Here is a 27,690-nt window from a genome sequence, read left to right as displayed (position 1 = left end):
ACAACGGGAGCTAAAAGCATTTCATGCTTAATAGTTTCACTCCCCTAACGCACCAAGTATTTGAACGCTTGATTCAGACACCCCGCAGCGATCTCACTGTGCAACAGTGATGACTTCACTGCACAATTTTTCATTGGTCTACAGGGTCGGCACGTCATTCCATGCTTTTACATAGTGGCTTTTAACAAGGAAAAGCAATTGCGCTCAGTAGAAAAGCATACGAGGCGAGACTCCAGCTGCTGCCTCTTGGGTCTGGAGCCGGGCGTGGAATTCTTCGAAAAGTCGGTCAGTGCAATATTTCAGGGGATTTATGCGGCCACAATGCAATGAATTAATAAAAATAAAAAAGAGTCTGTGCCTGGGATGTGATACACAAAGAGGACACCAGGTCATTGAAAGGACCCATTCATGCTATGCGTCATCCATACCCCTGAGACAGAGCTGAAGTGTCCCTCAATGTTCTTTTTTTCTGAATGTTGGTTGCTTTTAGCTGGGACGCCCGGTACAAATGGAACATTTATAGCTTGATTACTTTAGTAGCTACAAAAAGCGTGCCGTCAATAAGGATGTGTCAGTAAGTAGTGCTGCGATTGCAAAGATTTACTCACACCAATTCTTTCAAAAAGCGCCTCAGATGATCAAAAACTTTCACAAAATAGGGTTCTGAATCGAATGACTTCAACCATAAAGTGGCTTCAGAAAGCGTCTTTGCGAAATCGCAATCAATGTTTCAGAAAGTAGTCTTGTTATTACGAATGTAAAGCAATTCTATTGCTTTCCAATGAAACTCGCGCAATGAGGAAGTAAATTTATTCCCAGAGTACATTTATAGACATCTCTAGTCAAGACTTGCAGCCATCCCCGAGCCAACATGAGGGTTACTTGAGTCGACCACGCTTGGTTGCTCTCTGGGGGCTTCTGAATGAGACGTGCAACGTCGGAAGAGTTCCCGAAGAGCTCCTTCGATTGATTCCATGAACGCCGTTTGCTGTTTCAAGATCTCTTTGTTTTCTTTCACCTGGCGTTGAGAATAAAAACAAAATTCGTCAGCAATTTTGAGAATGATTAAAACATATTTTTTGCATAAGTAGGCCCAAAGTCGACATTTATGGGGAACGGCAATACAGTAACCATGAGATGAGTAAGACAACGGGGAGGCTTGTTTGCCTCCTACACCTTGCCTCCTAAAGTTCACCTTGTCTTTCAGAGCGGCAACTGCCTGGGCGTTCTCTCGCAGAAGAGCTCTTATCTCGGCCACTTCGACAGCATGATTATTGAGGGCCACTGCGTCGCTCCTGGTTTCCGAAGTTGTATTGGTGCCGTTGGGAGCATCTTCTGGATGATACATGCTGCACAAACCGAGTGTCAAGCAGACATCATACGCTAGAACATCCAAATGTATTCTTTGTGATGGGCGATATATTACAAAACAACGAATTCCACTGAGCTGCGTCTAACCGCGGCTCAACATTGTAAAAGCGAACCGCTCCTGTGTCCCTTGTACGTCTTAAAGTTCCTTCCTCGCCGCGCCCCGTGTGGTACGGCTGTGAGAACAGCACTGCTCCTCCACCGAATCGAATACGAACCGGATAGCCTTTCTATAGAATCGAATCGAAACAGTGCAGTAAAAACCCGAATACGAATGGAACACTCAATGGGGCGAATGAAATACAAATGGAATATTTGAATTATTAATCGCCATCACGCAGTTATTTGCATCACACGGGTAGCCAAGCCAAATAGTAAAGTGCCAATGACGGCGCCAGAAGACACGGAAAAAAAGCTCCAGATGCATACAGTCACAACACCCATCTCTACTAGGAGGCACGCTACACGAAATAAGTACATTAAATATATGGCTGTGATGTCATACGCCACTGAACATTTACCTTTGGTACTAACAACAGCAGCGAATGAACTGGCACCACATCTCATTTGTTGAGAGGGATGATAGCCCGAATCATAGCCTCTGATGTCGAGCATGAAGCAGGATTTGCTAACATTGGCTGAGCCCTCTAACGTCATACACTCATGAAGGACATATGTATTTATTAGCATTAATACGGACACCACGCGTATGGAGCGCATAGCAGCGCTGAATTTTCCTTAACCCACAGACCGATCGTGCTGATTGTTGTACGGCATCGTAATGCTGCTTGATTTTGAACTCAAACAATCGTCGAAAACTAGGCTGGGCCCCTAGTTAAACTTTGTGCAAACTATTAGGAAACTTTTGCATAACATGGCAACGCGTTCCGTCCATTTCAAATCATTTTGAACATGCACTATTTGATTCCTTCAGCGAGCCGAATAAATGAAAACATGATTATGTGTTTTAATATTTCTAACGTTCTCCAAATTTCCCGTATTTCAGTACAGTCTCCGGACATCTTTAATTAAATAAACTCCACGAAAAAGCCATTGGTCTGAAAAACAACACGGGCATAATGCCTCAACTATTTCTCGTCGCTGAGTCACAAATAATGAGATTAACATCATCTTCAGCTGAACATACCTATCACAGCTATCTAGTTTGAAACAAATGACAGATCGAAAGGAAATAGCCTGCTGCCAACCTAGGCTGGTCAAATCTTTTCAACTGGCATTCCCCACTACAGCTAGCGACCATTATGCTCCCGTGGTCTCCCAACTGTGCCCCTCTAATCGTTGAAGGCTATTGATGATATTGTGACGAAGACGAAGCTGGCAGTGGCGCGGGACGGAGCGATCGCGCTAGGCCAGCGGCCATTAAATCATCTCATAGCCATGGTTCACCACGTCTCATTCTTCGGCTGGCCGCCGCGTAACATTTGGTGTGAGGTGCTGGGGTCCCTTCATCGCCATCCTGGTCACGGAGCTTCGGCGTCCTGGGCCTGCCGTGGACGTCGGCCGTGAGTACCTGGTCAGCGCCGCACGGCCGCGCCCCAGCCCGCCTGACCTGAACCGACCTCGCCGCTCACCCCAGCCCCGTCCCCCGCCCGGCCCACAAGACACGACGACCCGAGACCCGACCGACCCGAGACCCGAACGACCCGAGACCCGACCGACCCAAGACCCTGCCTACACATGAGGACACCGTCCCCCTGCCCCTGCCGTTCGGTGCGTCCAAAAGCCTCGGCCGTCAGCTCCTGGCACCCTACGGCCCGGATGCTTCGTGGACCAGGACTCATTCTCTCATCTTTCTCATCGTGGCGGCCAGCACTGCACCATCTTCTACATCCTGTTCAACCCCCCACTCAAGACCATCGCCATTTCACGCGTCTGTTCGTCACCGATCGGGACGATCGCTCGGAGGCCCCGGGTAGTGTGACGAAGACGAAGCTGGCAGTGGCGCGGGACGGAGCGCTCGCGCTAGGCCAGCGGCCATTAAATCATCTCATAGCCATGGTTCACCACGTCTCATTCTTCGGCTGGCCGCCACGTAACAATATTCGCCGGCACTTCGGCAGAAATTACCTGTTACTGCCAGATCAAGCTTTCAGTCACGCCCGGGTAGTCATACTCACGACAAATTGTGACTAAATCTAGTAAGCGATTCGCAACCGTCAGCGTACTGATGCAGTGTGTTAGCCATAGTGCGCCGACACTTCCGTATGGCTAGGGAAGTCTGGCATCTTATTGTCGCGAAGCCTAATATCTTTATTTTTTTCTCCCAAATTAAACCCCGATGAGTAACCAACCGAGCTAGAGGGGCTGCGAGAGTTCTATCCATACGATGAGATTTCTTCCAACTGCTTGGTGCATACTTGGCTGAAAAGTTTAGGTCTCAACACGCAGACAAAACTAACTGCGCGGAGCCCAACACTGTATCCTACTTCGTTGTTCATGTACTCTGTGTCTCCTTGCGGCGTTGAATAGCTTCCAACCCTGCATTGCGACCACATAGTGTCTACACACGACGCGGTAACAAAAACAAAGCTGCCTATCCTTAGTAAGTCGGTGGAAAAGAAGGCCCCAATTTGAACCTATTCACGCAAGTGCGATAATGAAAAATCGCGGAAGCTTTTAGAACCATATTTTATGAAATAGAAAAGAAAGAAACACATCAGTGACACGTCAGTCAGACATTATTGTACGAAGGCACGTTTCCTAGAAAGGATGATGGCCTAATCCTGCTTTTTTTCTTTTTTAGTACACCTATCGGCTTTTGAAACCCTTATGTGCCTGTGCTGGCGAGTACATGTATAAATGTCTGTTTCCTCGAATAAATCCCAGTTGTTAGGTTACTCCTGTCCCGTCTTCTTTCTTGTGAATGCACAAGCCTTCTTTCTACTATACAGGCTGTTCTGTGTTTGCGTGAGTTCTCTTCGCTTTATGTGAAGCGGAACTTAGTCTGCAGGGGACGCCCTCAAATCTGTGAGCTGTCGTAGTGCCCGATGACATGTGAACGCTGCCGGTATACCGGACTACCGCGTGAGCAGTACAGGTGTGCCAATGTCATCATCATCATCAGCCTAGATGTGCCCACTGCACCACAAAGGCTTCTCCCATATGCCTCCTATTAACCCCGTCCTGTGCCATCTGAGGCAATCTCATGCCAGCAAACTACCTGACTTCATCACGCAGCTGCATCGCCTCCTGCTACGCTGGTCGCGTCTCTAAAGACAAAATCACACCGTTAGTTTAAAGGACGATTGGTTACGTTGCCTACACATTGCAGGCACTACACCTCTCTTGCCTTCCTCGAATATCAATTCCTCGAGTTTGTTTCTTGATCCACTCAACTCTCTTCGTGTGTCTTAGCGTTACATCTATCATTTGTCTTACCATAGCATGCTGCGTTATCCTCAATTTAGGCACAACCCTTTTCGCTAGCCTCCACGCTTCTGCAGCACAGGTTAGTACCGTTAAGATACAGATAATACATCCCTTTTTCTTCTGGAATATCGGTAAGCGGCAATTCATTACCTGGCAGTGCCTGCCAATTACAGTCGACCCTACTCTTATTCTGCTACTCACTCCAACCTGGAGGTCCTGGTCTATGGTCACTGTATGCCCTAAGAACGTGTATTCCCTGTCCCCTTCCAATGCTTAACTCCTACCGAAAATTGTCACACCATTCCAAAACTGTTCAAGATTGCTTTAAATTTCGACATATTAGTTATTAGCCTCTCTAGGTTTTCGATCATGCTTTACAATTCGTCGCCTGAGTTACTCAACAAGTCAGTGTCAGCACTGAATCAGAGATTACTCACGTATTTTCTGATCACTTCTATCGCCAGCTCTTTTCAGTTCAGTTCTCTGAATACCTCGTTTCAACACAATATCAATAGTATGCTAGAGACCCTGTCGTCTTGCCTTTTACCCTCCGCGATTGGTATTTCATCCCTTGCGCTACGTAGGGCTATGGTGGCTGTGCAACAGGTATGGGTATTTATTTGCCAGAAGATTTACTTATTCTTCTTCTACACTTTCGTTGCGCACTGCCTTCATCACTGCTGCGGTTTCGGCTCAGTCAAATTCTTTCTCCTGATCTTTAAAGGCCATATTTCGAGACAAGTTATATGTGCGGGTATCCGTATCGCCTGGTTGATGGTGTAAATATGGTCTACTGTCGCTTGGTTCATCAGTAAAACAAGCTGTAAGGTCGATGTGATTCCTTTATACATTACCTTAATATAGTATGCGTTGAAAACAGCGGATATAACACTGATCGTACTGTAATTTTGAAAGTTTCTTAAGTACGTTCTCGATGGGGGTGGACGACAGCGCGTGCTGACTCCACACAGCTGTCCGACTCTGTGGAGGGCTCTGGTGCTACAAACCAAAGGAGGCAAAGCTAGCAGAGCGCACAATTAACAAAAGCACTTAATGGTTCCTCAAGACCACAGTGCTGAAAATACTATCCATGAGACGTCCTGGAAAGCGCTAAGCATTTCTTGCATTGCATTTCATATTTACATCTACTGTCGACAACGACAGTAACTGTCAATTTTGTTTTTGGACTCAGTATTCTGCTTTGCCTATTTTGGCCTTAGACCATTCTGTAGAGTTCGTCCCTTGAGACCATGGAGAGAGGGCAATCTTATCAGCAAATCGATGATTACTGGGGCCTGCTCCATTGCCTTTTATCCCCGATTCTTCTTAATCTATTTCTCTTAAACATGCTATCGATAATTGTGAAGAGATTGTCACCATCCCTTATTGAAATTCTACCACTCTACTTGTGGAGGATGTTGTTTTCTGGGCCGCCATTAAAGGTATAACGATGATAACACCTTTATTTTCCATCACAGGGATAAAGAAGGTACAGAGAAAAAGCCACGTAATGTGTTCCTGTGCCCTTACTAATAATTCGTCTGCACCCTGGCAACGCAGTATCTGCGGGACTGCGGAGATTGCGATGGGGTCGAATGCTTTCGCGTAAAAGATGAAGCCAATGCACACAAGCGCTTGTTATATTCTACGCAATCCTCCATCACCGGATTAATGCAATAAGAACTGATAGCAACCTGACCTATCTAATTTTCGAAGTCCTTGGCGTCCCCTTTCTTATAAATTAGGATAATGCAAGCGTACCGTCAAGATTCCCTTACGCTGGAAGTGGTGAGACTTTGCGTTTACAGGAGGGCAAGTACTTCTAGTGCTGGTCCGCACGCCCCTTCAACAGGTCCGCAGTTACTTGATCCTCACCTGCCGGCTCATCTTTTGTATTGTTTGCAGGGCTTTTCTGCATCCCCTTTCGTAACATGAGCCATGTGATATTCCTCCACACCACTGTCTTCGTCATAAGCTTCAGGATTATCTCAATTACCGTTGTGATCCTCTGTAGACTTCCTGCTTTACCTATATTTCTTGTATTCGTTACGGCATTGTCGTATGATTTTTGACATGTGATTTTGTGTCATGTGATTTTTGACTACGCCTGATTTTCTCTTTACCACTCTTAGGCTACCTATATTATTCAGAACTTGCTGAGGTTATTCTTACAAAAGTATTACACGGCTCATCAGCCAGAAAATCCGGCGTTCCAGCCCCGAGGTATATACCGAAAATCTACGCGACCTCATGACGTCATCGGAAGCGCCTACATCATCAGGAAGGACAGAGAAGTAAAATTTCATCCAAAATGCGCTTCAAACTCATGCTGGCGCAAACAGACTAGCTTCGCTCGTCACTTGATTACAACACTATACGCATTTACCACGCACAACATCCACCGGCCAAGATTGGCAATCTCTCGCGCTGGTCTGGGGTATCGTCGGCTTCATCAACTTTCATGCGGGCGGCGCGAACAGACCAGCATCGCTAGCCACTGCGCTGGGGTAGTAAGCCATCGCCGCCACGGACACCATCGCGTGCATGCTTTCGTTGCCACAGTGCGTAAAAAGTCTGAAGTGCCCTCCGTGATCTTCACTAGCCCAATTAAGCGGGCATTCAAAATAACCAGCCATAAGCAGTGAAAGAAGTTCAGTGGGTATACCTTTTGCAGTCATGAATCAGCTCCATGGCATCCAGAGTTTTTTTTACTACTGCCGCTGCCGATGGCAGAGACAATGGGCACGACGAAATCCATGCCTCTTTGTAGCAAACCCTCTGGGCAGGCAAAGTGCTGGAAAGATTATAAGCATGACGGTTTTCATTTTAGATGAGGTACCTAAGGGCGCCTTACTTTGCTGCAATATTACTGGTGTACTCTCGAAAGAGGGAAGTAAAATCCGTGTTTTATGATAATCAATTATGATAGCTGTACAGATAATTTAGTTTCATCTTCTAAATAGCATGGCAAAAAACTACACAGCAAAAAGGAAGAGCGAAACACAGGACGAAGTAGAGAAGAACGACACAGGCAGGCGCTGTGTCATCCTGTGCTCGGGCTGATCCTTTTTGCCACGTTACACAAAGTAGGCCACAACAGTATACCCTCTTGTACATCCATAAATTTATTTCCTCTTGTTGCAGAGAACTCCCGAAACATCATGTTGCTCTTCATGGTTGCCATATATATTTTCCCAGTAAAACTGCAATACTCTCCGGCAAAAGCCACAGAATATCTGACAGTCCAAGAGACATCACACTGCATGAAACAAACACTTGTGCTTTCACGTAAAAGCAAAAAGGTTGTAATTGGTGAAGTCGAGAGTTAGATCAAAACTCTTCTTGTCGGGGACAAACATGCTGACGGTGAAAAAGGAACGCCGACCAAATGAAAAACAGAAAACAAGACGTTCCGGCTCTCGTAGGGGAGCCTTGTTCACATTGAATGAAGCAAGCAGCAGAGTGGCATTAAATGTGCTTGAAACGAGGGCGCAGAAAGCGTGCGTAGACTGGGAAGCGTGAACGATGGAAATCTTAACCCACTCAACGCACGCTCCCTGCGCCCTCTGTGAGAAAGAGTAAATTTGGACCAGTAGTCCAAATTGGACCAGTAGTCTATTTGGTATAAAAAGTTTTAAAACATTAATTTATTACAATTAAAGGTGCCCCTTCAAATTCCGCGTCTTCCGCCTTTCTGCTGCTGTGAATACTCAATGCCCGGACTGATTACCTAGCAGTCCCTACTAATAATTGGGCTAGGCATGCCAGCTTGGATGAATTGATGAGCTTCTCACTTTTCTAGCTCGGTTCCTATTAGGTTTTTATTTTGCAAAATTCGCTGGCTTGAAAACTGCCTTGAAACCACCGCTTGTTTTATAACTATAACCACCCTGTTCACTCGAACAGAAAGTGGTTAGACATCTTTCCTCGGTGATTAAAAAAGTATGCGTAAATTTTTGGCAATCCTAGAGTTCACTGTTGCATTGCCAAGCTGAAGAATAGATTTCTCCAAGGAAAGTCGCGTTTATAACAGACTTGCAGAAAATCTTGTGAGACACTTACCCGCAAATGACTTCTACGTAGTCGTCACCTTTTGGATCGAAGCCATCGATCTGCTTCATGACGCATTCCCCCAACTTAGTCAAATCAGCGCAGTTCCTTGCTGTGATTCCATCTGCAACCGAAGAAAAGGTTTGGTTTGGTTTATAAGGCTTTAACGTCCCGAACCGACTCAGTTTATGAGAGACGCCATATTGAAGGGCACCGGAAATTTCGACCGCCTGGGGTTCTTTAACGTGCACTGGCATCGTTCAGAACACAGGCTTCTAGAACTTTGCCTCCATCGGAATTCGACCGCTGCGGCCGGGATCGAAGACGCGAATTTCGAGTCAGTAGCCAAGTGTCATAACCACTGAGCCACCATGGTGGCTAGGCAAGAGGAGTGTTTGCCAGCGGCAGCTCTATGTACGTTGTTCGGTGACATCATCGCGTCGTAGTCGTCGTGCGCACGTGCCACAGCTCTGACTCCTTCACCGCTGATACGCGTTCCTTATTACTGCTCATTGCATTTAGTTACTCCAGCACTGCCAACGCCGCACGCCCATACCCCGCCTACACCCCTGCCCTCAAACCTCGAGCCTGATGACTGGTAGCTGCACCAAGCGCAGCAGTAAAGGATGCACTCTACACAGGAAGTGCATAACCGACATGACTCTTAGAGTAGTATGTTGCTGCACCCCACAAAACCGCTTATTGTAGACATGTGAGCGTAGTAATTTTAAACTGCACATAAAAACCGACGGCAAGGGCAGTCCCGCTGCCTCCTTTTCACCACAAATAAAACCTCGTGTTGGACGGGACTAGTTAGTATGTGCATTAGAGGTAAAATAAATCACTGTGTTCAGATGGGCCCTGTAAACTCCGCACGCATTCCATTGAATACAAACAACTTAACACCCCGGCTATTATCTCTTCCTTCCGTGCGTCTTCCTGTTTTGTTCGCCTTTTTACAGCTTGAGAAACTGACTGTACCACTCGTTGACTAACCTAAATCTTGCACCCGGCTAAGAAACTGTTTTCCGTGAGCTCAAAAAGCTCACAGGACAGGAAAAGCATTCCTTTAACTAAGGTTCCAGTTTTCTTGGCACTTCTGTCGACGATAGCCACACTTCACGACTTTAAAATTTCAACGAGGTGGCAGCTCCGATGCTTCTGTGAGAAATCGGAACTGTTTACAAAACGCATTTATTGGTGCCTTTCTCGAAAAACTGTAGTTCTGCGTGCTATATCATTTCAAAGAAGGTAAATTTAAAAGAACTGTATGTACTAAATTTTATTATATGCACTTTCTACACAAATATACAAACCAGGAACCTCACACGATACTTCACCCCGAAAATGTGTAGGTAATTGGCACACGGGTGCAGACAGGCTGCACTTCTCGTGCTTTCACAACACAAAGGGCTCAGACCACCACCCTCGGCGTAGTACCTCACCTTTGTACATCTCGGTGTCGCAAACCATGGCGCGAAGCGTTCTGTAACCTTCCTCCCTCCGAGTGAAGTTGTTTCTCATTGACTCAGGACAGCGGGCGTGACCCACGTCGTAGCACGAAGACGTCTCATTAAAGGCCCTGTAATAAAATCGTACAAAGCTGGAGTGGCCTACGCAAGCTCCATACGTTAATCATCAGCCGCAGTATAACTCAATGTGAAAAAAAAAGCAGACATTAAAGTCCCTAACCAGCCCCTGCTTTCTCCAGCTCCGGTATGCCAGACAATCATCCTCATTTCTTTAGCACCTCCATTTCCCTGCTAAAAGCATTGTTGCATAATGCTAGGTATACAGTGCAGTAAGCGTTTTTTCTAGATGCAGACCTATCGCTCTAGAGACTCGGAGTGTAGTACAAAGAAGTATTCCCTTTCTTACATCCGAAACCTACTTACTCATGTTGCAAACCCAAAATCGTAATGAAGTTTTTGTAAGGCCCATCAGCAACTTCACTGCGCGCGGGGACCATTGGTTGCTTGCAGCGGCGACCGCATACGTCGAAATGCGCCTCATCGCTCCAGAACGGACAATACGCACGCTGCGAAACTAAGTGAGCTAGGGGTTATGGTTTTGTACCACTCGTTGGCAGCTGGGCTTCGGCTGATTGCGATCGGCGATTTGCGCACGCATAAGCGCCGATCTGAATTGCATTCTTAAATATTTAAAAATTAATAAGGCACTTTACAGAGATCTCCGACAAGCTCGCAAGAAAAAACAGAAATATAACCAAAACATATTGCTGACTCATTTGAAAAGAAATAACGTTTAATTACTTTCTTATCGTCGTTTGGACAGTATCGATTAGTCTTGGAATATTCATGTGTTGCCAAAATTTTCTGTCTTATGTTGTGCTTTTTATTCCAGGCGCACCTTCTAATGCTACATTGACGGTGGCACGGGTGAGAAACCTCCTCAAGACAGGAGAACCTTCATCTGCATGAAGCATCGTCATATGAGTGACCGTTTATGTAGAATTCTGCCTTAAATACAATATCAAAGACCCACACTGCTGCCTACACCACACCTGCATTCAGTATACGCTTTAGAGCTGCTGAGACGCTTTGGTGAACTGACCTAGGAGAAAGAGCCAGGATGAGGAGAAATAAATCGCTGGCATTCTAGCCATTTCGCTCCTGCATACCGACGACATTCTGAACAATGAACTTAGATTCAAAAAGTTTTTTCCAGGTAGGCCTCTGCTGGGGTTAGAAAGGACATAGAGATCAGAGGGGCCACTTAAGCTCCGCCTTAAGAGTATGACGCGATAGGGCTAATGGATTAATGCCTGTATACGCAGTCATTCCTGTATATTAGTCTGTGTCATAATGCCCGTGTATTAGTCATTCTTCATTTTTCATAGGTCCCCGGGAGTCCTCATCCCCACTGCCCTGCGATGGAAGGTGCTGCCACCGGTGACGCTTGCGCGAGCAGGTTGCTCATCTGCCAATGATTAGTTGCGTTGAACTGCCGCCTGGCATGGTGGTCACTTTGCTGGCCGTGCAGTAGACCTGCACGGTCAGCAAGACCTCAAGGTCACGTCACTTAGGCGATCCACAACGTCGACGAAGCGGCCCGATTGTCTGCAGTACGGAAGCGTAAACGCTGCGGATTTAAAACAAGTCCTCTTGGGCCAAACACGTGTTGCAACCCAAACCTCGAGCCATTGGACATCTGGCTCTGTTATAATAAAGGGAACCTCTGAAGGTCGCGCGCTTCGTGCTCGAGATGGAGGTTAGCTGCATTGTGAGTAGTTAGTGTCTTGAGTTGAGTTGAGTTGTTGTAAGCGACAGCTGGTATTAGCCTTGCTTATTGTTCCGACAACTGCTCCACCGTAGCCTCACTATATGTTAATAATGTCCTAAATCTAGTCAGATCTGTCCCGCTATGCGCACAGTCACTTAAAATGCTACATATTCTACTCCCGCAGTCACCATCTATTCGCACATTCACTCACAGCAGAACATAATCCACTCCAGAAGCCACCATCTATACACATATTCAGTCAAAGCAGAACATAGTCCATTGCAGTGCCACCATCCATGCACGCACTCACTCGCAGAATAACTTAGGCCACTCCAGAAGACATCATCTACGCACACATCAAATCACAGCAGACCATAGACCGTCCCTGCTGTCACCATTTAGTCAAGATCAGTGTCCTGCGGGAATGTTTCATTGCAATATAAACGGCACTTTTCTGTAGATATTATATCCATGAGGATGGACACCATCCATATTAGATCGCAAGCAAGTTCGCTGTGAACGTGGTAATCATGGACTCAAAAGAAATACCAGCTGTAAGAAGCTCTGTGTCTTTAAACGCCACCTTTGGCCTTCTGTTCCGAAGAGAACTGCAGCTGTGGCACAAATGGCTCACCCGATGTGGGAACCATACCGACGGCGGCAAAGTGCATTTTCACATCAAGTCATTGTAAACTTTCACTTCAGTGTGCAGTTTTTAATTTGATCATTTGAAGAAATAAACCGTTTTTTTTAAAGAGTTCCTTCACTCCCGGTGAAGATCTTTTATAAGATATCAGATAAACCGCTTGTTCACAAATTCAAAAGAATTTAGAATTGCGGGGGCTGGAATTTGTGTTCTTCGTGCATGACTGAGAGGCGAAGCCATGCGGAAAGAAGCTACAATCACCTTACGATCACGATGACAATTTTATCTCAAACGATAGCGAATTCTGTACGAAAGAAAAAAAATACGCAAAGAACAAAACGAGCATGCATAGCCAATTATACTCAGCACTTTATTCTTCCTGGAATTATATAGGGTGAGGGAACAAATGCCAGTTTATGAAATCCTAGGTCAAATCACGACGTGCAAATCAGCTTGGAGAGGGCATGTAATGCGAAGCCAGCGTTGTTAGGGGTGACGGAGTGGATTCCAATAGAAGGGAAGCGCAGCAGGGTAGCGGCGGGAAGTTAGTTGGGCGGATGAAACTAACAATAATGCGGGGGTACGGTGGCCGCAGCTTGCAAAGGACAGGGTAGTTTGAAGACACATGGGAGAGGTCTTTGCTCAGGAGTGGCCATAGTGAGGCTGATGATGATGAAGAATGGAATGACTTTGCAACTTCTTCACTGACACTATGCTAAAAACTATTCTTCCTCTTGTACTCTGGTCTTTTTCAGGGGCTCCTCAATGTACAGTGCTTGTACCCTCGCTTTTTCACATTTGGATTAACGATTCTCCCGCCAATATTACCTCTATCGTTCAATTCTTTCCTGACAACTGTGTAATTTATCTCCCAATCTCTAGTAGCAGTGACCTAGACATTCTTCAACAATATCTTACCCTAAATGAAACGTGGCGCAAAGAATAGTTCATGCTTCTCAATATTACAAAAACATGATCGATTTCTTTTCATGGCAGGCAATCGCATTTTCCTTCTAAATGCTTTCTGCTTGGCTCGGACAGGTCGCCCGTTTCTACCTTTAACTATCTTGGTATTATACTCACACAAAATCTAACTTATTACGCTATTCTTATTATACTAATCTTATTATACTGACGTCTTAAACACTGACGAGTCTAACTGCCCTCTTGGTAATATGCATCGCAGTCTGCGTTCTGCTGCCCCATCCATCAAATTAATGGCAAACCTAATTTTGTCTTCCCTCGACTAGAATATGCGTCAGTAATGTGAAATCCTTACAAAAAAAAATCGCGCGGTCCGCATAGTTTATTCTGACTACTCATACTAGACTAGTGCATCTGGTTAAAAATCCAGAGCCAACTTACTCGCGCTTGAAAGGCGATATATAATTTTTTTGCTATGAACCTTCCACATATTTCTTCATTGATGTTTAGGGGCGTCAGCTATATCACCAGGTCATCGCCTCTCCAGCCGGCCGTCTACACGCGCGCATCAATAACAACCCCCCCCCCCCCCCCCCGCTTTCTGACCATTTTTTCGCATGTCATACCGGGACCCTAATTATCTGCCACTGGACACCGTGCATCATTTGAACACCATCCGTTTCAAAAACGAAATCGACGCCGTTGCTAATTTTATGCCCCACAGTAGGGACCTTTGAGGTACCTAATAAAAAAAAAATACCGTCATAAAGACAGAACATGAGAGGGTACTTGCAGCGGTAAATGTTATTACTAAAAAGTATTGATAAACTTTTATACCAAAAGTTCAACTCCCCTCTTTGTAATGAAATCTAAGTCATATCTTTACCTGGCGGCCAGCCGAAGAATGAGGCGCGATGAACGATGAGCAAGAGATGATTTAATGGCGGCTGCCCTAGTGCGTGCGCTCCCTCCCACACCACTGCCAGCTTCGTCGTCTTCGTCATGCTACCGGGGGCCACCGAGCGAGCGTACCAATCATTGACAAACAGACGCGCGAAATGATGATGGGCCTGAGATGACGTTACACGAGAGATGGCGAGGTAGTGCAGTGCTGGCCGCCACGATGAGAAACATGAGCGAAGTGAGTCCCGGTCCACGAAGCTTTCGGGCCGCAGGTCGCCCCAATCCGACGGCCGAGGCACCAGGACGCGCCGAACTGCAGAGGCATGGTTACGGTCTCTGCAGACATAACCGGCGTCTCGCGTCGCTGGGGTCTGGGGGTCGGATCGGTCATTGCGTCGGTTCCAGTTCGTCGTGTCGGGTGGTCGGGTTGGGGGAGCAACGGCGAGGTCTTGCGGGTCTTAAAGGGGAAAGCTGGGAGTCGCAGGCCAATGAATCAGAGCCGACGGCCATTGATGGCACCGGACGCCGAAGCTCCAGGACCACAATGCCGCCTATTACGCAGCACCTCACATCAAATGTTACGTGGTGGCCAGCCGAAGAATGAGGCTCAATAAAAGGTGAACTGGAGATGATTTATAGGCCACTGGTTTAGAGCGAGCGCACCGCTCCGCGGCGCTGCCAGCTTTGTCTTCTTCGTCGCAGTATCACGACACCCAAAAACACTTGCTGACTTTTTCGTATCGCTCTTGTGTTTACGGATAATCGCCCAAAAATTTTCACCTCAGTCTGCGCAATTACGCTAGTAAGAATGTGAACATCGGCGTAGAGCTTCTCTCCAATGTCACCCAGTACTTTGGTAAAGCGTTTTACACACTTTCCGAAGTGAACGTCGTAAAGGTGGCAGTTTGATTATTCGTTTTACCCCGTTCCCAGACGAAACAACCTGCGCCACATCGCTCAATACCGAAGAAAACAGCGCCGATGTGTTTGAGCCATGACAAAAATTCAATTCAAAATCAACAGATAGCGTATAAGAACGCGAGCCTGCAAGAATTCCACTGAAGAAACAGTCTCGTAATAAAACCGCCTTTAAGCTCCCAATGGGAGCATGCACGCTTAGTGCTTTAGCTAAAAAATGGTTTGATATTTCTTATACAGGAGTATAATAATGACGATTCTGCTGGCACGTAATCTGGCTACGTAATCTTCCGTGCAAATGTGGCTCCCGAACAAAGTTAATATTCTGTCTCTGAAAATTTTCAAGCATATCCTTGAAACTTTTGATAAATGGACTTTCATTCGCGGTTTCCTTCATTCATTTTCCTCCTGTATACTTTCTATTCCTTACACGTACCACATACCCGAAGTGTTTGCGGTAGCCATTTTATTCAGCGAGTGCCTCGCCTGGTACGTACAGCTGGAACCGCATGGAGCGTTTTTCGCGAGCGAAAAACGCGACGCGCGGCAAACGCCCGCGTTGCCAAGGTAGATGTACTATGGTAGCGTAGGCTGCATACAAGCCCATACGTTCAAAACATGGCGGCTTGTGGTGCGCAGCCAGCGCCGTCTTGTCTTCAAAATGCGTGGACAACTAAAAAGTGACGTCATAATTAAAACAAAAACGCGACGTTAAAGTCAGTGTTTTAGTGACGTCATATTCGAGACTTCAGCGTCACGTGCTGCTTGGCGGGAAAAATAAACTGCTGAACGCCGCGACGCTTCAGCGCGACACCCGACACGAGAACGAAGAAAGAAGACACGACGACTGCCGACCACCAACGCTATTTTTAGGTAGTCAGTTCTCGTTGTGCCTTTTTCCTTCGTCCTCGCCTCAGGTGTCGCGCTCAATGTCGCAGGTGTAGAGCTGAAGAGATGAAATGTGACGCCGCCAGACAGGTTATCGCTCGCACATGGTGCAACCGCACACCTCTTTTTTGCGTACGGGGGCCCCATGGCCACAGACGATGCCCTTTTGGGGCAAAAGCGACAGAACCGCACCCAACCGCACGAAACTACACAGAAGCGCTGGCAAAAGGGAAAAGCGGAAACTGTACACGAACGATGCACACCAAGAACTCGAGCAACAAGCAACGAGGGAAAAGTAGGGCTAGCAGAATCGAGTTTCAAACAAAAGCAAGCAGAATGGTCAAAAGATATGACAAGGCTATGACATCAGAGCACCGTCAACCTTGGCATCATCCCGCTGCCATTGCCGCTGCTCTGAGCGAACGCTGTCATAAAATTTTTACAAAGCAAGCGCTATACTTTCTAACAAAATGCGCACAACTAAAACATTTTAAAAAGGAATCACTGCAATTGTTTTCGAATGCTTTTGAAACACAAAATATGTCCTAATTATTTTCCTCTTCTAGTCGTGTTTGTCCACTCATTTCCTTTTGGCGCTTTAGTTCCACCACTAATTTGATGTCGCTAGCACTTGGTTCTGGACTGCATTCCGGCTCCGGCTTCGCGACCTATTTCAATTGACCTTGGCGTTGCCGCCGACGCGCGAGCACCCGCAAGAGAAAAATGAAGCGGCGCTGTCGCGCCGCGTTTTCCAGGTTGCCAGACCACATAACTGCCAACGAGGTGAATTATCTTTTACCGCATATATAATATGGCCTTTAATTTACAGGACACTACAATAAAAACAATCTTCATGTAATTATACCACGTTAAAGGTTGTCTTGTGGTTGTCTTTCGACTATTCGAGGTGGACGCCGGCCGTGACGTCAGTGGACGCGCAGCGCGAGGCGTTTTTTTCTACAAGCGTAGAACCACGCGGCGGCGCGATTTCGTGTTGGATTATGCTGGGCACGCGTCAGAATGACGCGCGCGTCCCACCATCCGCGCGGCAATCGCGCCCAAAAAACGCGCCATGCGGTTCCAGCTTTAGATAGCTCGAATCACAAAATTTTACATCCTTATGTGTAAGCCGTGCCCGAGATCAAAGGCACGGCAGCTGATACCTGCAGAGCTTCCTGTATGCTTCTTCGTTCGATTCGGCATCGTCGCTCCGTTGGTTTTGCGATGAGATGAAATCCTCGACGTACTCGGTGTAACAGTTGGAAATTCCACCTTCGGTACATACCGTCAGCTCGGGTTCGTACTGCGTATCTGCAACAAGAAAGCCACCAGAGCTAAAGGCTCGTGTACTGTTCGATGTCAGTGCTCGTTGAAGAACCTGAAGTGGTAGAAATTTGCGGCACCACCCACTCCTCTGTCTCTGATAGCCTGAGTCGCTTTGGGACATTAGACCCCCATAAACCAAACCAAACCAGCTGCAAAGCAGGCAGAGATACGGTATACGGCATATTCAGTTTTGTGTGCGGGCGTGTAGCTGCATGCGCATGTATTTCAGGCGCAAATGGGTGCATTTGTTTTCCAATAAACGCGTTTATATATAAATGCTTTTAACGCTTTCAGCTTACGAAGCCTTTCCTCGACGTAGTAAAACTTCCAGTGTCTTTATAGCTTCTACAGCCATATCCTCCGTCTTCTTGCAATCATTTTACCAGATATTCGGGCCGATTGTAAACATCTATATCCCGCCACTAGTGCTAGAAGAGTCCAGCAGCCTTGCTTATGATAGTTAAAAAAAACCTTCTGTCTTACTAAATGATCGTGCTGGCAAATTTACAAATGTTGATGAACACTAATATTGTCATCAGCTTTAGCACACTCATATAATGAATAACTAGTTGTGTTCAACACCAGCGCATGCATAGGAAACACAACTAGTTGTCCAGAATGCCCTACTAAAAATAACCATCCAGTTACGAAAAAGACGAGCTTGATACTTTCTGTTATTCAAGTGTTCTTCAATAGCGAGCTGGCCTCTGCTCACCAACTCCCCAGAAATATTCCGTCAGCTGGGGGTTGGTATTGCGTATCGGCAACAAGCAAGTATCGAGAACTATAGACCCGTGTACTGTGCTATTCTAGTTCATGTTACATTACCCCACGTGATCGAAACTATCTGGAACCCCCCAATCCGGCATCCCTCATTCACTGCTTAAAGTCTGGCTCCATCGGAGGGGGGCGACAAGTGATTCGAGCACACGTGGAGAGAAAAATAAAGAGGGAGAGAGAGAAAGCGGCTGGCAGCATGTTTTGCACACTATTTTATACCAAGGGTAGAAAGCAATTTTATATGTTGTTGTCTGCTCACTTTATATCAGGGACCTGAAACAAACAATCCCCGTGGAGCTGAGCGGCCAGTTCTGGAATGACTCGTGCTCTAAAGGCACGGTTTGCCCTTTTGTGGCGCGAGCTACATTGGCCGTACTCTCCCCATTTCGCTGTGGCCGGTGGCCACATGGCAAGCTGAGCCGTTGCCTAGCAACCGTCCCAGCTGGCAGCGCCGCTCGACGCGCCATCTGGCATGACGTCAGAGAAGGAGCCGGTGAAACCGCGTTGGAGCAACAAAGGAGGAGCCGGCGTTGCATTGTGTATATAGAAGGGGCGGCTCGGTGGGATTCGTCGGCGGATATGAAAAGTGTTTCGGAGAGACTGAAAAAAGCCAGGCTTCGTCGTCGGAGCGAGACCAAGAGGAGGCAGCGAGCCGAGGAGGGGGAGGAACAACGAGCCGCACACCTCGAGAAGCGTGGTAAGTAAGAAGCGGCCAGGCGAGTGGATTCAGATCAGCATGGTTCGTCGTCTAGTTCGTCGCCATGTCGTGTTAAGGGCGACGCCAGTACTGTGTCGGATCCATTGAGAAGGCTGCTTGCTTCTTCACCGACCATCGGGCCGTCTTTGTGGCAATTGAGAAACAACAAGATGAAGACTTTGAAAATAGAGGCATTACACTTTAAAAATATCTTGTCTTTAATGTAACCATAACTTAACGATAGGTAACAACAAAACCTAAACACTGAGACGTGCCAAACTAAACGATAAAGATTTAACCGTAGAGATAACCAAGCTAAACAATAAGATTAACCGTACCTCTCGCTTCGCACATCCAGGCATAACTGAGTTAAGCCAAAGCCAATTTTTTCTTACACCTTTTGTGTAGTGCTGAAAGCTGTATTTTTCTCAGCTTCGAGTTTTAGAAATCATGCTAATAATTGTTGCTAAAAATCACAGAGAAATTTACGTAATTATTGAGAAAAAATGTTTCCACCACAAATGACAAAAATAGAAAACGGTTAGCCTACTTGCGTGGGAATTAGCATTCTGTGCATTTTAGCACGGGAATCTGAGAACCCTTGCCAATGTTGGTGGAGGGGTCGAGACCCCCCCGGCTCCCCTGACTTATAGCACTGCTCTCAAAACTGGGCTTGATTTGGGACGTTAAATCCCATAAAACCGAACGAAGTATAGCAAAGCCATTGGCATGTTTTGTGTGCGTGCGCGCGTGTGTGTCTGTGTGCGTGCGTGCGTGCGTGCGTGTGCGTGTGTGTGTGTGTGTGTGTGTGCGTGCGTGTGTGTGTGCGTGCGTGTGTGTGCGTGTGTGCGTGTGCGTGTGTGTGTGTGCGTGTGTGTGTGTGCGTGTGTGCGTGTGTGCGTGTGTGCGTGTGCGTGTGCGTGCGTGTGTGTGTGTGTGTGTGTGTGTGTGTGTGTGTGTGTGTGTGTGTGTGTGTGTGTGTGTGTGTGTGTGTGTGTGTGTGTGTGTGTGTGTGTGTGTGGGGACCGTCTCTTTTATTTGAAAGGACAAGAGCCCTAGACGTATGGGTTCTTGTGGCCATGCGCCTTTCGACGCATGACCAGGGTTGCAAGATTTAGCTAATAGCCAAACTGGGCTACTTTCGTCCGAGTTGGTGGGCCGCCGCGGTGGCTCAGTGGTTATGGCACTCGGCTGCTGAACCGAAAGGCGCGGTTCCGATCCCGGCCGCGGCGGTCGAATTTCGATGGCGGCGAAGTTCTAGAGGCCCGTGTACTGTGCGATGTCAGTGCACGCTAAAGAACCCCAGAGGTCGAAATTTTCAGAGCTCTTCACTACGGCGTCCCTCATAGCCTGTCCCAGAGCTTCACCAAAACTTGAGAACTTGAACATGACCTCCGAAAGACAGTTACAGTCGGAAACGGTACGCGGTGGAAACTGTGGTTCAATGTTTGAGTCCGTGCAAAAGCATCTTCAAGTAAATGACTTCCTGGCTGGTGCATTCTTCCCGACGATAACAGTTTAAGAATTGTGGGCTGAGTGAGTCTAAAATGTGTGTTAAAATGTTACGCATAAACACTGAACCTTACTGGCGCTTCGTCAATCACCTACACCCGAGCATAAACAGCGAAATTCAAAGGTTGTGGGTTCGAGTGCCATCAGCGGCATTTGCTGCTTTTTCTTCTACTTTCTAATCAATTACATTTTAGCCATGAAATGATTACAGTATTATTTTCCCATTGAAAAACTCCAAAAACAAAGAAAAACTGAAAACAGAAAAATAGAATCATTCCCCTTGGTTTCCTTGGTTTCATTGATTGTAGGCCTCCTCTATACATGTCATAACGAGACCTTCCTTTCTCTACGCGTGTGTCTACAACAGCTTAACGAGGGCCTCAATTAAACAGTCTTGATGCCATCGGTATAATAAAAGGGTCCTCGCACAGATCCTGCCCTCATCTTTCGATCATGTTTCGCGCAACACTCGCGGTAATACAGGGCGTAGTACGTTCGCCGCTATGAACAAGGAGGGCGCTGGTTAACACTCTCAAGGTTACGTTACACTACACATAAATACCCCCGAAAGCAGAGGACTGGATAGCCGTCGCCGCAGCTCAGTTGGTAGAGCACCGGACGCGAAATTCAAAGCTCGTGGTTTCTGATCCCTCCTGCGTCATATCGTTGTTTTTTTCTTCAATTATTTTTCAGCCATAAAATAATTAAAGTAATCATTTCCTATTGATATAAAGCAAAAGAGAAATAGAAACATTCTCCTATGCTTTTCCTGTTTTCAGTGAGTGTTGGCTTCCTTCTACGTGCGACCTGCGGCAGGGGTATCTAAAGCTGCTCGCGTGCCGCCGCGGTGGCTCAGTGGTTATGGTGCTCGGCTGCTGACCCGCAAGACGCGCGTTCGATCCCGGCCGCGGCGGTTGAATTTCTTTGGAGGAGAAATTCTTGAGGCCCGTGTACTGTGCGATGTCAGTGCACGTAAAAGAACCCCAAGTGGTCGAAATTTCCGGAGCCCTCCACTACGGCGTCTCTCATAGCCTTAGTCGCTTTGGGACGTTAAACCCCATAAACCAAACCAAACCTAAAGCTGCCCGCTGGGTGTTGCCGATGTTTTTGGCCGAAAAAAAAAGCATAGCCTTTGTCAAATGAATGATACCACTCACAAGCATGCGTATGTACAGTCTGCCTCTAATGTCACTGCCCGCTACATGTGTTTTTCAAGTCGTGCTGGGTTCACCCTCGCCGCTTGTCACGTTTTTCCTCCTATTTTGCAGCGGCAGCGCACATCCAGCGCACGTCCCATAGTTTGACGTCGGTGTAATTAGAAGTAATTTTGATATTAGTAGTAGTAGTATAGTAGTAGTAGTAGCAGTAGTAGTACTAGTTGTTGACTATTAGCAGCACCAGCAGCAGTAGTAGTAGTAGTAGTAGTAGTAGTAGTAGTAGTAGTAGTAGTAGTAGTAGTAGTAGCAGTAGTAGTAGTAGTACTAGTGGTAGTAGTAGTAGTACTAGTGTTAGTAGTAGTACTAGTTGTTGTTGACTAGTAGCCGCAGCAGCAGCAGCAGCAGTAGTAGTAGTAGTAGTAGTAGTAGTAGTAGTAGTAGTAGTAGTATTAGTAGTAGTAGTAGTAGTAGTAGTAGTAGTAGTAGTAGTAGTAGTAGTAGTAGTAGTCGTCGTCGTCGTCGTAGTAGTAGTACTAGTAGTAGTGTAGCAGTAGTAATGGCAGTAGTACAGTAGTAGTAGTAGTAGTAGTAGAAGTAGTAGTAGTATTAATAGTAGTAGTCGGCATAGCCGGTCGGCTGATGCCACGGGAATCGCCGGGAAGCTGATAACCGAAGGAGGGTGCCATGACGGCAGTGGATAAACGCATAATCGGAGGGTGGTTAAGACGGTAGTTAGTGTGAGAAATACGCAGCCGAAGGGCGGTTACTGTGGAAGGAGGGCATGACGAGAGCTGAGGAATCCGCAAACGTAGGGAGATGTCCACGGGAAGAACTCGAATAGTGGAAACCGCTCAAGGCGGAGGGAGAGTAATACATCAGCAGCAGTCGCCGAACCTCGCGTTACAGAGTGGTAAGCGTTCAGTGAGTTTTAATAATGTTTCAGATAATGATGTACCAAAAAAGACCTTCCAAGTCGAATTTCTTAAACAGGCCACTGATGAAGGCGGCTCAAATCTCACACTGCAGCTGCTCGAAGTTATCAGAGGTTAGAATTACTTGGTTTCACATTTGAACGCGTTGTGTTATAAACCACGAGAGGGCTTCATTCGCTTTTGGACGATGCGCTTAAAAAGCAATGGGACCGCTCCGACATCGTGTCCGAAATATAGTGCATTTTCCGACTGGCAACGTATGCGACGCTCATAATGCCGCAGATATTGTCAACAGGGTTACATCTCTTCCTCCATTATTTTTCTTGCCTCATCTACGCGACAGAGACTCCTCCTGACCGTGAATCTCCTCTACTATTGTGGAAGGAAAATGTTCAGGTATGCCTAAAACGACCTGACAGCCGTACTGAGAATAAAATGCTGCTCGCTGCCGCTCTCAAAAAGCCCACGAACATCGTCCGGAAACGACGGTGACCTGAGCCCGAACACTAGCCTAAGCCCGCTATTCCAAATCAGGCAAACCACTCCGTAATGTTCCTTGTTAATCAAAGCTGTCAGAAAAAGGCTTTATGAGCGATTAGTGTACATGCTAACGCGAATTTTGAACTTAATTGTGTAGGCGTTTTCATTTTCCAATTTACTGCCCACCTCTGTCGCGTGCCAGCCCTCGCCTACGACGCTCCAGGCACCACTCCAAGCCCACGGTGCCACCGCCGCTGAGACCGTCCTCAGGAGTCACGTTCCGCAGCAGCCGCCGCATACGTAGCGTGACGCATTCCTCTGCTCTCGCCATATTCTCCTTCTTCAACGCCAAGCCTCGTCCTTCCGCTTTGTCTACGTGGACCAACCTCCTTCAACGGTGACAGCCTGGCGGTGTTACCCTGGCAGAGGATTGGAACCAGAGCTAGCGTAAAGCTCAGCAGCGGCGTTTCCCGATTACTTTGACCACTTGGCCATTACTGCTACCGCATATTATGAGGCCTCTCATAGTGTGCTACCTTTTACTACAACGCATTTTTGTGCTTACACCAACTGTCGGCGGCGTGATAGACAACAAATGCATTCAAAGTACTTACAGTTTTCAGAACCGATGACACCATGGAAGCTTAGCACAAACGCAGCAGTGCACGCTATAGCTCCTAAGCCGACCCCGCTTCGGAATAGCATGCCTGCTCAGTCAACGTACAAGTCTGGACTGTCTAGAATGTCCATGCGATATGCGCAATGCTTTCTATATCTGCAAGGTTAATCGCATTAGCGCCAGCGCTGCACGGAGGTTCCGGTTGACGCCCCCGTCCTCTTATCGCAACGCTCCAATTACGCTTCAGCCGGCGTCCGGCTCTGCGAAGCAGTAAAGTCCAGAAACCGTCCGCCGAGCAGTACGCGCTAAATTATGCGTCAAACCGCGTTTATGAAGCATGGCTTTCTGACCTACTTCGCACATATTCCACGGGGGAAGACGCCACCGGGATGGGGACATGTGGATAAGAACAGAGCAATACATGACGACGTCAGAACAACGAAATCACTTCGAAGGAAAAGAGTCGCTCTAGCAGAACCAGGGCATGTGCCTGCATGGAAATGCATAGAAGCACAAACAAGCTCCACTACACGGTTCATGTAAAAGCTATGATTGCATTCAAGTGTAGATTTTTTTTTTATTTCTAAAAGATATGCGCGCATGCAGACATATCCTTTAAATTGAGTGTGAGTTGTGAAGTTTGTGCTTAGGTTAGAAATCGAATACTTTATTTTTTAGAGAGCTGTAAAGTACAATTAAGTTTTAATTTAAGCTACAAAAGAGCAGAAGCAACAGAAAGAATATTCTGGCTTTGATTGTCGTGGCTGTAAAATATTATCAGGTTGCTTTGTTACTTTCTTTTTCACTCAGATGGGAACTGGAGTTGACAATGTTTTTCATCAACTGATTTCACGTACGCGGAGCTACGAAAAAAGATAATAACGGTCTGCGGTTTGTTCCAATACTGGGTGCATTCAAAGTTATGGTTCGCGCTTTCTCAGTGCGTACGTGTTCCTTGTTCTTATTTATAGAAAGGTTATGATATTACGATTTATTTTTGTGAACAAATATCGGTGGATGATATTTAATACAGAACATCGGGGTTTAGGAGACAAGGGTGGGAAAATGAGGGGCTCGTTATGACGCACATACGAAATAAGCCAACACTAACCCAAGGTAAGGAAAGCATAGGGGAGTATTTCTTTTTTTAGTTTCTAGTCTTCATAAATGTGAAATTATTTTTGAAGTTATTTATGGGCTGAAAGATAACCGACCAGAATGTATAAGAAAAATAACCACATGACATTCGTGGGATTCGAACTGACGACCTCTGAATTCCGCGTATGGTGCTGTACCAACTGAGCTACGCAGGCCGATTGCGGCGGAAGTAGTACGTCCTGTATTACCTCGAGGGTGACACGGAACACGATCGAAAAGGAGAGGGGAGGAAGCTGAGAGAGAACTCTCTACTGCTGCCTCTGGCATCAAGACTGTCAGGGCCGTCTTTAAGCTAATGAGCTGACAAGGGCACGGACTTTCTAATGAATTATCTTTCGGTCCTTAAATCCCTATACTATTAATTTTCCATTGATCAACACTAGAAACTAAAACAAGGGAAACTTTCCTCTATGCTTACTAAGGTATTCTTCATTACTTCATTCCACAGAATTCTCGTTAGTGCTATTCTGCACACGAGCAACTAGATTAACAATTAGCGCGAAGAACACGATTTATTTAATTCTGACAGATCGACCTGACATAGTATCATCTATTACATACCTGCCGGGCATTAGTGACCTCTTGATTCTGCTCTTCGACATTAATCTAACCTTTCGGAATATTAATATAAACAAAAAATAATGCACGACTACAACAAAGCAAAGCAAAAGGTATGTCGCAAATTATTACTTCACAAGCTAAAACAATTGAATACTGACTGAAGCTTATTGAAATGGGTTGTATGTTTTCTTCTTAATCGCTCGCGATTTGTTTTTCCAAACGGTTATAACTCCAGTTTTACAGAGCAGTGATCCGGAGTTCCACAAGACTCAGTTCTTGGACCACTATTGTTTCTGATTTACATTAATGATCTCCCCTCTATTGCGACCTCCAAAATTCAACTATCCGCTGACCACTACTCCATTTTTGAGATAAATAACTGGCGCTACTATAAGTAACTTGTGCAAGAAATTGGTAATGGAGCTAAGTATTAAAAATGGCAATGTCATGCGTGTATCTAGAAAAACTTCCATCCCACCTCCCTACTCCATCGATAGCATTTCTTTGAAATCAGTTTCTTCATATAAATTACTCAGTGTTCACATTGTTTCTAACCTTAACTGGTGTCTTCATACCGAGAACATCATTAAAAAGGCTAATCGCATGCTAGACTACTTACGCTGTAACTTTTCATGTTCCTTTAATTTGAAACTATTGCTTTATTAAACATTGACATGATCCAAACTCGAGTGTGCAACACCTTTATGGGACCCTACTCATGAAAACCTAATTAGTGATCTCGAGGGTGCAGAATGACTCTGTACGCTTTATCCTTGCTAACTACAACCGCACAGTGAGTATGACTACCATGAAGTCTAATGTCTGCCTCCCCTCGCTTACTTCGCGTAGAAAAGTGTTCCGTACCGCCCTGTTCCACAAGTTGCATCATCACCCACTCTACGTGAGTTGAGTTGAGATGCTGTAAGCTACAGGTGGGGTTAGGCTTGCGGATTCTGCCGGCCACCGCTCTACGTGATCTCCTCATCCTCCTGTCAATTTATACTTCCCACCACATAGAAGATAATCGCAAAGTCTGAATTACGTAATGCGAGACGAGATCTTTCTCGCGGTTATTCCCGCCGCGAACCTCACGTGATTGGAACATCTTTCCCTAAGTCGTTGGCATTAATGATTACGAGTAGTTCCGCGAAGCACCTAACACTGCGCCTGCGTCGGTTGTATAACGGTTAGCATAGCTGCCTTCTCCTCCTCCTCCTAGCTAACACTGTATGTTCGGTGATATTCAACATTCATGTTCTCAACTGTATTTCTGCCTTCATTTTTTATATTTACCACTCCCCTTCTGTAATTCCTCTAGCCCTGAGGGGTAATATAAATGAATAAAATAGATAAAAAATCTTATCCCCAAATATTAACAATCCACATCAGTAAATACCACCGCTTAACATGCGGTAAACACTACCGGAGAGGTCATGCCTCCCTGCCTGACACCCGGCCGTATTGGGATTTTACTCTTTCCGTTATGGAGGACTACAGTGACTGTGCATCCACTACAGATATTTTGCATTATTCTTTCATTTAGCTGTTCTACGCCCCGGTCCTGCAAGCCTGCATGACAGCTGAGGTTTCCACAGAGTCAAAAACGTTTCCGTAATCAATTAAGGCTTTTTATAGAGGTTGGTTATGTTCAGCGCATTTTCCTATCACCTAAATGACTGCGTGAATGTTGCCGAATACCTGCTACACTTCACCTAAGGCAACCTGCTGCTTTGGTTCAGTGGTTTCGAAAGTTTCTTTGTGCCTATTAGCGATTACCTTGGTAAATACTTTGTACGCAGCCCTCACTATGCTGATAGGCTTGTAATTTTTCAAGTCCTCGACGTCCGCCTACTTCTGGAACAAGATAGCTTTACCGTTCTTCCAAGATTCCGGTACACTGGAGATGACGAGGCATTGCGCATATAGGGCCGCCAGTTTTCCTTGCATCATCTTCCTTCCATAGTTCATCAGATCTGCAGTTACCTGAGCCTCACCAGCTGCTTTCCCTCTTTGTATTCCTTGAAAACCATTCTTTGCGTTCGCTTTCACTACCAGACGAATATCCCATTCCTCTGCGCCTCATCTTCCGTCGTTATCATCCTTATTATTTTGGGTACACTACGTCTGTATAAAATTTT

The 27,690-nt window shown here is 46.3% G+C and overlaps 1 protein-coding gene across 1 annotated transcript; it reads right to left on the bottom strand.

Annotated features, from left to right (window-relative positions):
* Window positions 1–793: 793 nt before the first annotated feature.
* On the bottom strand, window positions 794–23,982 carry LOC149334253 (uncharacterized). Its single transcript, XM_089555095.1, has 7 exons — window positions 23,829–23,982; window positions 17,494–17,641; window positions 10,254–10,390; window positions 8,821–8,932; window positions 7,424–7,552; window positions 1,196–1,349; window positions 794–1,018 (listed from the first exon to the last, which is right to left on the bottom strand). The coding sequence occupies exons 1-7, from the start codon at window positions 23,917–23,919 to the stop codon at window positions 839–841; spliced, it is 951 nt and encodes a 316-aa protein (XP_089411221.1). The 5' UTR covers window positions 23,920–23,982; the 3' UTR covers window positions 794–838.
* Window positions 23,983–27,690: the final 3,708 nt, after the last annotated feature.

Source organism: Amblyomma mixtum, chromosome 8 (genome assembly GCF_055824585.1).
Source record: "Amblyomma mixtum isolate Tamu chromosome 8, ASM5582458v1, whole genome shotgun sequence".
NCBI lineage: Eukaryota > Metazoa > Arthropoda > Arachnida > Ixodida > Ixodidae > Amblyomma > Amblyomma mixtum.
This window is presented reverse-complemented; position numbering and strand designations above follow the sequence as displayed.

Coding starts and splice junctions, on each gene's coding strand:
- LOC149334253 (XM_089555095.1), bottom strand. CDS start 23,919: ATGCTATTCCGAAGCGGGGTCGGCTTAGGAGCTATAGCGTGCACTGCT. Junction 17,642..23,828: donor TGTCATCGGTTCTGAAAACT/GTAAGTACTTTG, acceptor TTCTTGTTGCAG/ATACGCAGTACGAACCCGAG. Junction 10,391..17,493: donor GCATACAGGAAGCTCTGCAG/GTATCAGCTGCC, acceptor ATTTTATTACAG/GGCCTTTAATGAGACGTCTT.